We start from the raw sequence: 15,744 nt of genomic DNA, 5'->3' as shown, positions 1-15,744 counted from the left end.
TGCATCTCCCTAGTGCGCAGTTCTCAAGTGTCTACCTCACATGCATCTCCCTAGCGAGCGGGCTCATGACCAAAGTGAGTTTTCTTTAAGCCTTTACCTTGAAATTGCAATGGACACTCTGACGGCGGAGCGAAACCTGGTGAATCCCTTCGGATGGTTGGTGATTGTCTTGGGATCTTTCAAGACTAGGTGTCCCCCCATTCGGGCAAGAACCCCCAGGGTGGCGTCTTCACACTCCTGGAATCCCCCCAGGAGCAGTAGCAGGTATTTTTTCTGATATATGAGAGCTTTCCGGAAACTTGAAGCTCTCAAGTATTTATTATAAATTTTCTATAGTTAATGAAGAAAAGAACAAAGACATCAGTGAGAAGTCGTTTGATTGTTCCACAGAGGAAGACTACCTAGAGGAAAGAGAAAGTCTTAGGCCACACGACAGGCTGCTGTCGGGAGAGACACAGCCTTTCAAGTGTAACTTCTAGTCGGAGTTATGTTTGCACTGATTTGGGGGTTAGCCCTTTAATCACATTTATTGCAAATATTTTTGTCATTGTATATGTTGGTAAAATATCAACTTCAGGTTGGAGAAATGTCTCAGTGGTTAAGAGCACTGACTGCTCTTCCAGAGGTCGAGTTTAATGCCCAGCAACCACATGGTAGCTCACATTGTGTCTACTCCATAGTTGTCTGTCTGTCCCCCTGTGTCCACCCTATAGTTGTCTGTCTGTCCATCTGTGTCCACTCCACAGTTGTCTGTCTCTCCATCTGTGTCCATTCCACAGTTATCTGTCCCCCTGTGTCTACTCCAGAGTTGTCTGTCTGTCCATCTGTGTCCATTCCACAGTTGTCTGTCCCCCTGTGTCCACCCCATAGTTGTCTGTCTGTCCCTCTTGTCTTCCTCTCCACTGTGGACTTAGGCTAACTGATCAAGGCAGCTTTACCATAGCATCCATCCTCCGCATTACACAGGGTGCAATGCCTTCCGTGGACAGTCGTGCTCTGCTTAGGGAACTGAAAGAGAAGACTTCTGGTTGTCTATAGGGGATGAGACTCCGGGATGAGGGCCACATGGCTGACAGCAAGACAAGCAGAACTGAGTGTGTTCCAGTTCTATGAATGCCTCTCTATAGGCAGAGATACTGTAACTGTGCCAGATTGAAAAGATGCCCAGGGACACAGACTGAGCAAGCACCTACAGTTCTGTGGTCTGTTCAGTTAGGGTCAGCAAGAGGGATCCACAAGCATTCAAGACACCGCCTACCTGCAGGGCAGCATGATCAGTGTCAGGGCCCAGATTCCGAAGCAAGGCGTCGTTTCGTAGTTCAGCTTTTAGCTTGTACACTTTTGCTTCTGCCCTCTTCAAGGCTTTCTGAAGAGATAACTTTTCTCTGCTCCAGACTTCCTTTTCTGAAGCAATTATGGCTTCGATGTCAGCTGGATCAATAAATGAGAACCTAGAACACTGCAGAGACATGGCCTATCAGATAATTTTCAAAAAGATGACCACATTAAATCACAATGGATTGCTGAGCCTTGGCCTCCTAACCCCACAGGGAAGCTCACAGTTACAATCACACTGTCTGGGTCTAGGTGTTCATTCTTACACATCACTGAGACGGAATGGATGTGAGGGAGTAACTCTCAGGGTAGCCACATGAATAAGCTATTTACTTGACTATGTAGTTGTTTTGCCAATCTTTCTACCTTTAAACATAAGGGTAGATAGAGAGACTAACTTTTTTTTAGCTTTAAAACAAATTTAAATTCAGGGACTACCTTATTAGTTTGAAATATATATAATTTAACAGCCTTCCCGCCCCCCCCCAAGTCAGGATCTAACTGGTGAAGGAGCATTAACCCTTGCTAGTCAGAGATTTGGTAATGAAGACCAGATTAGCTTTGAATTCACAGCTATCTGTCTACCTTTATGAGTTCGTGCTGGGATTAAAGGCATGTATCACCATGCCCAGATTAACATTATCTTTCACTTGGTCATACACATAGTAAATAGTAACTGATGAGAAAAAGAATCAGTATTTTGACCATCTCTTTCAATATATATGTGTTTAGGAAACACGTACATATTTATATCTTAGATTGATTTGACTTGGTTATTCTCATGTAGAAGGTGGGATGCAGATGAACCATACTGTATAGAGTATGATGGGGAGGCTGCCCTCAGTCATAGGTATTTTTATTATTATTGTCATCTTATATAATACTTTCTACTTATCCTAATAAAATTTGTACATGATATTTTTGGACTATGGTTAAAAGGTAAAACTAGAGAGAAGCCCCTAGCTCTGAGTTATTTCTAAAAGCAGACGTACACAGTCTCTGCTGGCTCCTGTGTGCCAGTAGCACCTGTTCAGCTCCTCCAGCTTTATGACAATGCTCCGTAAGGTGTTCTTTTCTTCCGTTAGTTGGTTGATAAGTCTTGTTAACTCAGTATTTTGTCTCATTAGGCTTTCAGTTAAGGAGCCACAGGAAGAACTAGGGGGTCCTAAGCTGTGCTGGAAAAACAATGGCACAAGGTTATATAGACAGACAGACAGACAGACAGACACACACACACACACACACACGAGTAACTCCTGTAAACGCTAACAGGTGCTGACAGGGACTCCATGAATTAGTGCTTGGTAATAGTAAGAATGTGCCAAGCAGGCAAACAGCTGGGGAGGGCACAGGAAGCAGGACACACACACACAGCAGGACAGAGGGACAGAGGCACAAGCAAGAGTGTGCTGCTTTAAAGGAACTAGCAGCACTTTGTCAGAGTAAATGTTGCTGCATGCTATGTCAGGCCTAAGTACAGCAACAGAGAGCCAAGGTGACTTTAGGAAGTGCCAGTACAAACAAAGCTGACATGTTTACAAACATTCCTCTGGCAGCAGTATACTTGGCAGAGCAGCTTAGGGAAAGATACAGTTCTGTTAGAAAGTTGTAATGGTTTACACAGGAAATACTGAGGCAGGGACGGAGAGTAAATGGCACATGAATGGACATTTACATGGCTTCTGTCTGCTCATGCATACAGGGAAGGGGGAAGGAACATGGATTGTGGTGACTCCCAGCTTTCCAAACTGAGTGATAACAGAAACAGAAAGGGGAAGGAGAGAGGGAGGGAGGGGAAGGGAAGACAACGTTCAGTATGAATGTGTGTGTGAGGCTCCTAAGGGATCACCACTGGAGAGTGTCCCCAGTAACTCACTGGACACACTCCTGCACAGGTCACGGCACTACAGCAGAACAGCTGCAGCACACAGCGCACGGTGCACAGCACACAGCAACGGCACAAGGGTAGGACTCTGCTCACTCTGCTACAGGAATCCCAGGACCCCGAGCAGTGCCTGGGACACAGCAACTGCTCACCAAGCCAAAAGAGTCATGCCGTGGGAAATGGGAGGTTTCACACTTGTAGCTAAGAGAAAAGCAAGACTACAGAAACAAGAGAAAGGACAGACAGGACTGGCTGACAGCAGGTTAAGTGAGAGCAGAAATACAGAAGGCAAGGAAAACAGGATTTAAGAAAGCAAAGTACAGCTGGGCTTGATGGTGCAAGCTTTTAATCCCAAGGCTTGGGAGGCAGAGGCAACCTCAACTCTATGAGCTTGGAGACAGCCTGGTCTATAAAGCCGGTTCTAGTACAGCCAGGGCCACACAGAGAGAACCTGTCTCAAATAGCCAAAAAGTTAAAAAAGCCAAACAAGTGTCAAATGTACAAAGTCACAGAGAGGGAGTGAAAGTTCCACAAAGCAGTCACCTGTGAAGAAAGGTGCCAGTAGGAATCTAAGCTCATGGAGGTAGGACAGGGAAGCCAGGTTACCCTCTTTCTTAAGAGTGATTAGTGAGAGACTAATTACACAGCAACAATAATGAATGTGAATCCCCCTTAACTCTCAACACCTCTGGGGGGCAGGGGGGGGGAAGCAGCACTGTATTTCAAATAAAAAATGAAATCAAAACTCTTACAAAATAGTCTGGTAATTTTCAAGCAGTTCATAATGTATTTGACCTTTGCTCTCATTACAAGGAACATTTACAAGTTTTACCTCATCACCTGGCTGGCCAGTCAGTTTCTGTAGTTGCAAAATAATTCCATCAATATTCTCCTGAATCCAGATAAATGCATCATCACCTGCTGTTTCAAACTGTAGCCTTTAAGAAAAAGATAAAAAGTGAAAACAGACCTCCCAATGACACTTCCTACACACACTTAGGCGTGGGGCTGCTCTGTCTCACTAACACACTAGCAGCGAGAGGTCCTTGGTCTCTTGACTTTTCTGGTTCAGGGTGTTTTCAGATGGGTAATTTCTGCTACAAGAACACCATCTAATGTAGACGCAGGTTCTCTCTAAAGCATCTCTTCTTTGTTATGCTTGTGGTGCTAGGTGGCAGATTTTTCTGCATGTTTGAGGCCGGCCTGGTCTACAGAGTAAACTCTAGGCCACGCAGGGCTACATTGTAAGACCTTGTCTCAACAAAACCAAACCAAACCAAAATTCAACATTTTGTCATGCTTAGCTGATCTGTCAAGTGTGTCATTTGTACCCCACAGGAGGAAGTCTAACCTGCTGCAGGCTTTCTGGGCTACATGCTGAAGTTTTGAAGCCACATGCTGGAGTGTCTGTCTCATCATTTCCAAGTCATGATTATGGTCAAGTTCTCCTCCGTTTATTTCAATCAACTTTGTGAAGTTCCTGTCTTTGGCCTCTCCCATTTTCTGCTGAAGAACCCAATTTCTAGTCCGATCGTCAGTGAAGTTCCAGGTGGCTGGCTGACAATTTCAGAGGCAGAAAGAAAAGACTCCCAAATGAGCAGCAGTTCATTTTCTTTCCCTAGGGAACAAACCACCCGCACTCCAGATAAAATTCTATAGACACAATTTTGGGATGACTTGAACATAACTATTTAAGTAACTCAATAACACCATTTGAAGTTTACAAATATTTTAAAACATTAAGGGTATGTAAAAATATTAAAATTACCCATAACTATAAAAAACCCTTATCATTGTGTGTGTGCATAAATATGTGAGTGTAGCAATGCCACAGGGCAGATTTGGATGTCACACACAGCTTTGTGGAACTGGCTCTTTCCTTAACATGAACTCAGGCCTGCAGATAACCCACTTGCCATAAATACTGCCTCAGAAATACTGTAAAGGAAACAAAATTTAATACCACCTCATAAATACTGTAAAAGCAACAAAAAATGACCTCATTCAGATTCTGATCCACAAGGCCTCTGCTTCCCGGTTTCTCCTCCGGCTCCAGCTCCTGCTTTTGGAATTCCTGCATAATCCCTTGCAGTCGCTTTCCCTCCAGGTCTAGCTTGTACACCTGCTGCCTTTTCTCCTGGAGCTGGCGCTGCAGCTCTTCCACTTTGGACTGCAACTCCTGCATTTTCTTTTGGCCCTGGGTGTTTGCCTCCTGTTCTGTCTGCAGTGTCTTCTGATGAACCTGCCTGTCCTTTTCCATCTGTTGCCTTGTTTGCAAGGAATCTAGTTTATATTTTTCAGTTTCACTTAATAGTTCTACTATGCGGCTGTGTTTTTCCTCCAGTTGTTTCTGTAGCTCTTTAAGTAGGTCCTCAGAAGGCAAGGCTGGCGGGGGCTGCCCGCCATCTTCACGGCTCTGCAGCTGGGCATACAGCGCCCGCTCCTTGTCTAGTGTGCTCTTCATCTCCTGAATCCTAACTTGCTCTGACTCCAGGAGAGCTTGAAGCCCTAGGTTGCGGCCTTGCTCTTCTGATAACTGGGCATCGTGCAACATTTTCTGCGACTCTATTTTCTGCTGAGATTCATTGAGTAGCTGCTTCTGTTGTTCCAAAAGGAGGTTTAACTGTGCATTTCTCCGTTTCTGATCCTCAAGTGAAAATTTCAGATCCTTCAAGGGAAAATATAATTTAAGATGAACACATTAATATTAAAAATACTTTTAAAGTATATGAGCATGACTTTTTTGGTAACAGCAACATGGAAGCATTTGGCAACTGAAGACAGAATTTTTATCCAGTAGATGGAGATGGTGGTAATAGATTGCATTAAGGCTAGAGACACAATCTTCTCTGGCTAAATATAAAGCAGAGTACATTTCTCCAAATGACAATCATTCATATATATATGTATGTATATATACCTATAGTATATATATTCCTATAATATATATACCTATAGTATATATATTCCTATAATATATATTCCTATGCTACCTTTTCAATATATTTTTTACAAATTTAAGAACTTACATACAAAGGCACAAGAAACTAATGTTCCACAGTGTCACGATAAGCAAAGAAGACTCATGGCCTAGGGGAGGAAGCCATCTTTAGAGAGGGAAAGAGGTCATGAAATGAACATGAAGTTAAAACCCAAAGGCGCTGCTTGTGGGGTGGGAAGGAAGAGCTGGAGGGTGGCCTGGTAGCATGAGAAGGCAATGAGGGTGGGGATGAAGCAGAGTGAAGCATGATACATGGGAATCCAACAACACTTGCCGAAGGAGGGGAGCAGGAGGGACCGAGTCGGAGGAGGCAGAGGGAGAGCGTCCTGGTGGAGAACTGCAACTAGTGGGAGGAGGGGACCTCAACAGGAAAAGCTAGAAACCTACGACAATGGAAACACCCAGGAATCTATGAGGGTGGCACTAGCTAAGACTCCTGGCAATGGGAGATAAGGAACTGGAAATGTCCATCTCCTCTAATCAGGCAAGACATCCAATAGAGGGACTGGGACACGAACCCAAACACAAAATATTCCACCCACAATTTGTCCTGCCTACAAGATGTTCAGGGGTAAGGATGGAACAGAGATTTAGGGGAGGACCAACCAATGACTGCTCCAGCTTGAGATCCATGCCATGAGAGAGAGACTACCCCGACACAAGTAATGATATTCTGCTGTACTAGCCCAGCATAACTGTCATCTGAGAGGCTTTGCCCAGCACCAACGGAAACAGATACAGACACCCACAGCCAAACATACGGTGGAGCTTGGGGAGTCCTATGGAAGGGCAGGGAGAGAAAGGACTGAAGGACACCACAAGAAAACCTATAGGATCAACTAACCTGGATCCATAGGGTCTCACTCACAGACCCTGGATCCATAGGGTCTCACAGAGACTGAACTGTCACACAGAGAACACACATGGCACTGGCCTAGTACCCCTACACATATGTAACACATATGCCACTTGGTTCTCATGCAGGACTCCTAGCAGCAGGAGCAGGACCTGTCTCTGACTCTGTTGCCTGCCTTTGGATCCCTTTCCCATAACTGGGTTGCTTTGTCTAACCTCACCAGAAGAAGATGCGCCTAGTCTTACTATAATTTGGCATGTCAAGTCTGGTTGATATCCATGGGAGGCCTCCCTTTTCTGAGGAGAAGGGGAAGGAATGGGAGAGGAAGGAGAGGAAGCTGTGGTCTGGATGGAAAGTAAATAAATTAATATAAAAAGAAGAAGAACAAGAATGACACAGTTATGCAATACAATGATGAAATCTATTATCTAAAAGGTAGGGGTTGAAAAAGAAGTGAACAAACAATAGCAAGAACTGGCTGCAAAATTATGACAATTCTTGCTTCTGCAATGTAGCTTCCTGGTAGGATGTAATAGATTCTGTCTTATTTTTTCAAAAGAAAAACACTGGATGTTCACAATGAGCAAACTTTGCTCTATGCATATAATCACTAAAATCGTTGCTAGGCTGGCTGGAGAGATGGCTCACTGGTTAAGAATACTGACTTCTTCCAGACAGCCTGGGTTCAATTCCCAGCACCGACATGACAGCTCACCAATGGCTGTAAGTCCAGTTCCAAGGCATCCATTGCCATCGCCCTGCCTCCTCCATTATTGCATGCACATGGTACACAGATACACAGCAGGTGAAACACTCATATACAAAAAATAAAAAGAAATGGATCTTAAAATAATAATAAACCAAAACAAAAAACTGTTGGGCTTGGTGATGCATGCCTGTAATCTCAACTACTCGGGAGGTTGAGGCAGGAGAATCAGGAGCCTAAGCAAGTTCAAGAGAACCTGTCTCAGGGGAGTGGAGGAAAAAGTGAGCTGCAGGTATACTCGGGTGGTACAGTGCCTGCCTAGCAAACAAGATGTGCTGAGTTTAACCCAGAACACCGTGAAAACAAGACAAGCTACAGACAGTCAACTGACTACTTGGAGAAACCCAGCGTGTATCTGTGTCTCCATGATAATCTGTGGTTGTGGGCAGTGTGTGTGTGTGGGGGGGGGGGTAGATTTGAGGAGGTGGAAAGGCAAAGGAAGACAGCAATAAACCATACAGAGAATAGGTCAAATCCAGATATAGTGAACCTCAGATTTTAAAAGTACCCTAACACGTAGGGTATTACTCAAAAGAGCAAGGATGGAGGAGCGTCTGTCTATCCCAGGGGACTGCAGCAAAGACAAACAGCAAGCCTTTGGAAGCCTCACAGGCTCACAAGCCTGCACGGAGAACATAATGGCAGAGAGAAGATCTGCATACTGCAAAGCCAGCAGCTGCTGAGGGAAGGGACTTACAAGCCCTGATGCTGTGGTGGGAATAATTTTAGGAAAGAAAACATAGTATTTCAGCATGGACTCTTCCTTCTACTATGACCTAGATAGTTTCCTAACAGTACTCAACAGAGAGCCAGCAGTGCACACATTTTAAAGGAGAGCAGGCTGACAGGCTAACAACTAGGTAGAGACAGCCTTACAACAGGATTCTCAGAATACGTAGGGACGATACCTCAAGTTCTTCTTTTTCCCGTTCCTCGTGGTGTCCTGACTTGGCCTTTTCTTTTTCCAAAGCCCACTGCAGCTCTAGTGAATTCTTCTGTTCTCTTGCTAATGTATCACTAAGGAAGTGGATTTCATCGGTCTTCTCTTTAACTTCCGACCTGTATGGGGAAAGACATGAACATGACATCTTGATGAACGATGTTGTCATAAAGAGGAACTTGTTCTCCAATACAGAGGCATATTACAAACCAGCTATGGTATGTCAAATCAAGGCTTCGAGACTGGTCCACTTCAGATGAACTACTGTCTCTAATAGTATAATTTTATTGCCAGAAAGATAATACTAATTAACTTTTTTTGTCTTTTACTGCACATAGAAATCATGTGAATTTGTGTGTGTGAAATCAATGTCCAAAATAAAAATGTGTGTACTTGCAGCATGCCTCTGGTAAGCAGAATTTGTCAGTATTCACACCTTTTCCTAAGCAGTCTTGATTCCCATACTTGGCAAATACTAGTCAACTAAAACCCAAGATTAAGCATCACTTAAAGCTAGTCTGTGGTAAGATAGAGGCCAAAGCTTTATCTAGTAACTGTTGACTGGAACAGAAGTCAGAGCGCAGGGTGGTCATAGCAGAGGGTCGGCCAAAACAATCACATTTTAAATGTGGAAACACCAGGAGGTTTCCTTCTGCAGCCATTCTTCTGTTGTTTAAATTCCATGTGCTTTCTGCATAATGGTATGACACACCAGTACAATTTCTCCACTGCCCCTTAAACTAAAGCAGTCAGCACACCTGAATGCTTCTAATTCCTTTAGGCGCTTATGCTGGGCCTTGAGTGTTGTTCCCAATTCCAGTTTTGCCTGTGCAAGTTCACTTTTTAGTTCCGCAACCACCATCTTTTCCGAACTCAGCTGTTCCTGCAGCTCGGCTGCTCTGTCTCTCAGGCTGCTGAGTTCCAGTTGCATTTCCAGCGACTGCTTCTGCTGCATACTGCAGTCCAGGAGTTCTATCAAGAAGCCAGACTAGAGTTAAAAGATAGCTTGGCAACTCACGCGTGATTAGTATTTTACTCCTAAGAACTCATTTGTAATTCAGGTGATTACTACAAAGACATCTTCAACTGCTCCCAGCCCCCTAAACTGATAATCTAGACAGTGTTGCTTTTTCTCAGAGTGCTAGGGGCAAATGCTTCAGAACTCAAAACAGTGGAGGACAAAATGTAACAATGTATCCACGGACGCAAGACGTTAAATAAGCAACTTCAGATACTTTAAGATGTTTTAGATAGGAACTTGCATATCTGTATATCTGGAAAACCGACCATTCACATGGAAAATTCCCAGTGATTTCTGATAGCCACACTCTAGATTTACAGAAGTTACCATGGGAAAATGGCTCCAGTGATCCCATGATTATTACTTTCTTTTAGAGAATGTTTTGCCTGGCAAGCCTGCACAGATTAGTCTGAAATTCTCAGCCACCCTCCTGCTTCAGTGCCCTACATCCTGGGACCACAGAGTCACCCAGCCCTGATTCAGCTTTTCCATTACAAAAGAGAACCTATGTGGCGACTTCAAACTTGTGCTGAAACCCAATTACTAAAGATGTAGCAAGTGTCCTTAGCAGACTCCATGAACACTCCTCCTCAGAGCTCAATTAAAACATGCCCCAACTGAGAAGCAGGAAAAGCACCCCTAAGCACACACAGATGTAAAATTCAGCTAGTCTATAACGATGAGAAAGGGGTAAACCATTCCATTTGAGTTCAATTAAAACACTCACACATATGCATGCTCAAGAGAAGGCACCATGTCTGACGACAGAGGCTGTTGGCAAAGATGTAAGCAACAGACCACTGAACCCCATTAGTGAGTACCGCATTGGCAGGATCACATTTCAAATAGTTTGGGCCAGGCATGGTAGTGCACACCTGTCACCCCAACACTTGGAAGGGTACAGACAGGAGGACCAGGAGCTCACCATCATCCCTGGCTACAGAACACTTGAGGCCGCTGGGATATATGACACCTTCTCAAAAGTAAGGAAACCGTGTGGCACTCTCTAATAAATCTGAAGTTACACATCCTGTGACCGAGTGACTCCCATCCTGGGAAGCTCAGAACACTGGTGTCCATGTATCAGAAGCTCTCTAGAGGAAGTGTCTTAGCTGCTCCGACTCCAGCAGCTAACAGCAGACACAACCAAAAATTTAGACACAGGATTTGCTCACACAGTTGTGGAGAGAACTCTCCACAGCAACAAAAGCTAATGTGGAGATATTTGCAGAAACTTGGAAGAATGTCATATGACATGAAGAAACAAGACACAAAATAAAGACATTTTACAATTTGGTATAGTGTGTATCTGAAGTTTGTAAGTTATTGTATGGATGTTACACATTACAATTTTGTAAACAAAAAATTAAAAATAAACAGCTACTTTTATTGTGGACTCCCTTTTATTTTAGATAGATATCTTAAGAGGGCCAAAAAGACTTCTCTCAATGAAGAAAATAAACCCGATGAACTGAACCATATCAATGTAATACCTGTTTATTTTAAATTAAATATAGCTATTTAAAACCCACTTGGCTACCACTAACCCTAATAGTAACAATCTTTTTCGTGTTATGAGAATGAGAAGAGAAGGTGCCTGGGCAGAAATGTTTCCCAAGGCAGCAAAGCAAACACTCTCGGCTATGGGGTCAGAGGAGCCTGGCATGCACGCACCTTGGCTGCTTTTCTCAGCTCCTTGTTCTCTTTCCAGAGTCACTTTCCTGCCATTAATCTGAGCACGCAGATCTTCAATTTCAGCCAGTAAACTCCTCCTATCTGCTTTCTGCAGGCAGTCCATTGCTGTGTGATATTCAATGCCCTGCACAAAGGACAATGGAAAGTGAGTGAAGGGAGGCATGGAGATGATGGAATTAGTGGCCAGACGCTTGAATGACAAAGAATGGAGCACACATGCTATGGGTTTTTTTTTCATTAAAATTTTTTCACAATTTTTCTTGTCCAAAAAAATCTGTGAGGGATTGTTGCAGTCAGATGGGACTTTTTTTTTTTTTTTTTTTTTTTTTTTTTTTTTTTTGGTTTTTGGAGACAGGGTTTCTCTGTATAGCCCTGGCTGTCCTGGAACTCACTTTGTAGACCAGGCTGGCCTCGAACTCAGAAATCCGCCTGCCTCTGCCTCCCGAGTGCTGGGATTAAAGGCGTGCGCCACCACGCCCAGCTCAGATGGACTTTTATTTCTAAATATTGCTGTGATTTCCTAGAAGTAGGAAGGATCTTGTTTCAGTATTTCTTTACTTGCTATGTGTGTGTGTGCACGCATGTGCTCCACAGTGGGCGTGTGGCAGAGGACAATCTGTGAGACTTGGATCTCTCCCCCACGACTGAGGTTTCAGTGATGGAACTGAGGTCTTAGGCTTGGCAGCAAGTGCCACTGCCTGCTGAGCCATCTCTAGCTCAGGAACATCCTACATAGTCACAATATTCTCATCAAAAGCAATTAACATTATTAATTATCTAAGGTAGAGAATTTAAATTTTCACCCAGGATCCTTTATAGGAAAATGAAAGTAGTACTACTATGTCTTTTGGGACCCTGAAATGTCTGGAGAGCACAGGCCAATTTGTCTTAAGGTCAGTTAAAACAAAATACATACTCCCAATCCTTATTTTGTATTAATTTAAACCAAAGCTCTGGTATCCTCTCAGCTAGCTTCCTCCAATGATAATGTCCTACACAAGTCGAAGCAGCACACTGGTAAAAGAAGGAAGCTGACAGTGTTACCTGAACTATAGAGTTATTTAATGTCGTTCATTTGCATATGCATGGTGCTTTCTTGGTATCTAGCAGTATGAAATTTCACCACCTGTACTGAGGTTCACTGCTGAAGTCTCAGCTTCTTTCCAGCCTTAGCTCCTGGACAGAACTCACTTGTTCCTGAACAGTAGAACTTTATATAACCAGGCAACTTTAATAAACCTGCTGCTGTGGTTCGAATGTGAAATAATCCTCACAAGCTCAAGTGAGGAGCACTATGGATCCTAATGGAGCAGATCCTACCTGGGAAGGCTTGAGGTTTTCATTTCTGTCACACTTGTGGTGTGACTGACAGCTACGTTGCAATTGCTTTGCTGTGGCACTCTTCCTACTCTGCGGCACTGTGCATCTCTGCCTCTCCTGTCACTGTCTCTGCTTCTGTCACCTCCTCTAGTGGAAGCATGATGGTCTGATCCACCTCTTCCCAAGAGTGGATTCCTGTCATGCATTTAATGGTAGCACAAAAAGGTGATGTGTCCTTCAGGTCTGCACTTCGCTGACGTCACTGCTACACTGCCCGACTGCTTGAGCTGTCCGCAAGGATTCTCCACTGAGAGTTATGTTATCAATGACAGTATCTTCCACAGCATTAGTTCGTAACTAGGTAGAAATCATTTAACATCTTCCCATATGAATTTTAGCATCCACCATGATTATTACTTGATAAAATCAATCATGTTTAAAAGATGGTTCCTTAATGACACTGCCCTTAGAGTACATTTACTAGGAGGCACTCTACTATGATATTTTAATTTATCTATTCATGAATACGACCTCATGATCCTTTTTCACTCTGCTTCATAATCTTTTACTATCATTTAGTTTAGGATTGGGGGGGGGGAGGATGTCTCCCCAGGAAAAGTTTTGTCACACTACACCTGGCCGTGGATTCAGAGATCTGCCTGCCTCTGCCTCCCAAGTGCTAGGATTAAAGGTGTGTACTACTGTCTTGAATGAATTTGATACCTTTTTTTTAAAAAACAAAGAAAAATCAATTAATTCTGTTTTTAAAATGGAATGACAGACACTTAAAATATTTTAGTTTTCAATTTTTATGGGTGTGTGATGTATGCATGCCCATAGGGTAACACCGATGCTTAATTTACACTGTTCTAGGCCATGTTCAACAGTAATGAAACTGGAAATCTAACTTAGGAGTGGAGGGCTTCACTGGAGGAAGCAGGCTCCTTGGACATGTCTTTGTAGGTTATACTTGGTCCCTAACCCCTTACTCTTTCTCTGCCTCTGCCACTTGCCCCTGGTACCATGACATAACCCAGAGTTGATGAAGGCAAAGACTACAAACTAAAAGCTCTGAATTAGGGTATCTGTAAACTGTTCTGTATGTAAACCCTTCTGTGGGTAAACTGCTCACGACATATACTCTGCTCCGCAATGGCAATCTGATGACTACAACCACACAGAAAACAAGATCACACCTAGCTAGCCAATGAAAGTGTGACCAGAGGATGGGACCTGGGGCCAACAGAGCACGGCAACTTCATTCTTCTAGTTTCTTTAGGTCTGTCCTGTTCCTCACTTTTTAACTTCCTACGTTTGGCTATTAGTTCATTAGATTTTCAGTGTTTCTTACTTGGTAATGTAAGGTAAAACATCTGAAGGAATAGTTTTTTCTACATATTCCTAGTGGTTTCTGTGAAATGCTAAGCTTCTTATTTAAATCAAGACTCCAAATAAGATCAATAATCCACTTTTTCTTACTGTTCAACAAAGATTCGTTAAAATAGTTTTGTTTTGATACCTGCTCTTGTATTCTCTGTTCCAAAGAGTTTAACAATCCATCCGCATCTCTAGTGCTGAGAGATGTCAGCTCAGTTTGGAATGTAGCTAGTAAAACACTACGTTCCTTTACGAAAACACGCTGACAGGCAAGCAGAAGTTCACCTCGCCAGTCTGAAAGATGACACCTGTCATAGACCTGTGAAGTGCAAACAGGAAAGTCACTCTCCCAATAAGCATGCTTTATATATGTTCCAGAAATTCTAGACTAACAACACTATTTTCTCCAAAAGTTCAAAAGAATATATTTTTTCAGATGTGAAAAGATAAAAACTAATTTACATGAAGCATATATAAAAAGATAATTTACTCTTTTAAGATGTACCATTGTCATTAAACAAATGTACAGCTAACTAGAAGATGAATATTTGAATACCTCAGTTTCTCTTCGCACTTGCATCTTAGAAATCAAATCTTTAAGAGATGAGATGGTACTGAGGTAAGCTTGTCTCTCCTTCAGCCAAGATTCTGAAAGCTGCTGAATGGAATGGTCCTCTCCATCATCACAGAGGGGACTGGAGAGAGAGAGCACCTGCATGCCCTCACTGTGGACAGCCTTCACTAACCCCTAGAAAATAAAGCATTGAAGGCAAAATGATGACTTCAAAGACTGAAAAATAAGACATCCAAAATTAAACAAGCAGCTTCATTAACCCCCACTGACTTAGTAGACAGAGAATTGGATCCCAGCATTTCCCGATGTCTGCTTCCCATGGAGCGGTGAGTCAATCCTAAGGCTGTCAATATCTAAGTGTCAATGGCACATCTAAGTGTTCTCTTCCAGTTGGCTAGCATAGCTCTAGGCTTAGTGATCAGTCACTGACTTGATGTACAGACATAATGTGAGAAATACCTTGCACCTTGAGACTGTTTTCATAACCCTGTCAAGCAAAATATGGGAAATAAAGTGGGTGTGAAAATTGTCCATACATACAATTTTACACATATATACTGTGGAACACTGCTGCATGAAAGAGAATGAGTCTTGGTGTCATTTAACCAAGAGTGAGCCCAGTTCCCTAACAAAGGACTATCCTCTCTATTACTGAAGAGCACATCAAGTTTGGTATATAAACAAAAAACTTTGTCTTAAACCTTTTACAAGGGAAGAAGCTCATTATCTAACTTCATGGTCCCTAACAAATGCACTGACCTAAGCTCACGTGTTATTTTTTGTGGATCATTCATTGCGTTTATAATCTGTGCTTCAAGCAGAGATTACAGATTTCATCACCACACCTTACACATGCACACTGCAGAGACTATCGATTTCTCACCACACCTTACACACGCACACTGCAGAGACTATAGATTTCATCACCACACCTTACACACGCACACTGCAGAGACTATAGATTTCATCACCAC

The 15,744-nt window shown here is 43.0% G+C and overlaps 1 protein-coding gene across 7 annotated transcripts in view; it reads right to left on the bottom strand.

Moving 5' to 3' along the window:
* Nucleotides 1–15,744, bottom strand: part of Akap9 (A-kinase anchoring protein 9) — a 143,003-nt gene that overhangs the window by 10,673 nt on the left and 116,586 nt on the right. For all 7 annotated transcript variants that reach the window (XM_029477658.1, XM_029477660.1, XM_029477662.1 and 4 more), the window contains 11 exons: nucleotides 14,753–14,944; nucleotides 14,339–14,515; nucleotides 11,479–11,623; nucleotides 9,542–9,755; nucleotides 8,752–8,902; nucleotides 5,220–5,888; nucleotides 4,572–4,777; nucleotides 4,053–4,158; nucleotides 2,328–2,510; nucleotides 1,259–1,459; nucleotides 98–330 (listed from right to left, as the gene is read on the bottom strand). In XM_029477658.1, coding sequence (XP_029333518.1) covers nucleotides 98–330; nucleotides 1,259–1,459; nucleotides 2,328–2,510; nucleotides 4,053–4,158; nucleotides 4,572–4,777; nucleotides 5,220–5,888; nucleotides 8,752–8,902; nucleotides 9,542–9,755; nucleotides 11,479–11,623; nucleotides 14,339–14,515; nucleotides 14,753–14,944 — 2,477 coding nt within the window. The remainder of the gene's footprint in view (nucleotides 1–97; nucleotides 331–1,258; nucleotides 1,460–2,327; nucleotides 2,511–4,052; nucleotides 4,159–4,571; nucleotides 4,778–5,219; nucleotides 5,889–8,751; nucleotides 8,903–9,541; nucleotides 9,756–11,478; nucleotides 11,624–14,338; nucleotides 14,516–14,752; nucleotides 14,945–15,744) is intronic.

The sequence above is a fragment of the Mus caroli genome, chromosome 5 (genome assembly GCF_900094665.2).
Source record: "Mus caroli chromosome 5, CAROLI_EIJ_v1.1, whole genome shotgun sequence".
NCBI classification, from domain to species: Eukaryota; Metazoa; Chordata; class Mammalia; order Rodentia; family Muridae; genus Mus; species Mus caroli.
This window is presented reverse-complemented; position numbering and strand designations above follow the sequence as displayed.